A 494-nucleotide genomic window follows, 5' to 3' on the forward strand; every position below is an offset into this window, starting at 1 on the left:
CAGCAGGACTGGCATGGGACTTGCCTCCTGCAATAGCATATGAGCCACTCAGCTCCCTCTCAATTGTATAATGATGAACCTTCCTTCCATGGGCCAAGGATAAGGCAAAGCCTCCCAGGTAATTCCGGCTTTGTCGGAGCAAGTACAGACCATCACTCAGTCCTCCTTGCATCAGATACTCCTCAGCTTCTTCACGTGTAATATTGCCAAAGAAGTACGGCAAATGGTTAGCAGGGTTCACTGTGTTGGAAGCCATGTTTGTTTACTTTTTCTCCAAGTAGCAAAATTAGTATTCTATATCTGAAAAACAAAGACAGAGACATGAGTATCAGTTGAAAAAAAACAGAGGATAAACCAGTAACATGGTAGCTCACATGCGGTATGTTGGTAAAACATTTTAAAAAAGATTTCAGGATGAAGATAGTATTTTTATTTTTATCTTGTTAAAATCTGTCTTTCTATATTCCAATATTAAGTTTTTCCCTGCAATATTT

General features: G+C 39.1%; 1 protein-coding gene across 1 annotated transcript in view; it reads right to left on the reverse strand.

Annotated features, from left to right (window-relative positions):
• Positions 1-256, reverse strand: part of SYK (spleen tyrosine kinase) — a 36037-nt gene extending 35781 nt beyond the window's left edge. Inside the window, 2 exon segments of the mRNA XM_010002535.1 lie at position 1; positions 4-256. The exon segment at position 1 is cut by the window's left edge and continues 154 nt beyond it. Coding sequence (XP_010000837.1) covers position 1; positions 4-256 — 254 coding nt within the window.
• Between the last annotated feature and the right edge of the window lie 238 nt (positions 257-494).

The sequence above is a fragment of the Chaetura pelagica genome, unplaced genomic scaffold (genome assembly GCF_000747805.2).
Source record: "Chaetura pelagica isolate M959 unplaced genomic scaffold, ChaPel_1.0 scaffold927, whole genome shotgun sequence".
NCBI classification, from domain to species: domain Eukaryota; kingdom Metazoa; phylum Chordata; class Aves; order Apodiformes; family Apodidae; genus Chaetura; species Chaetura pelagica.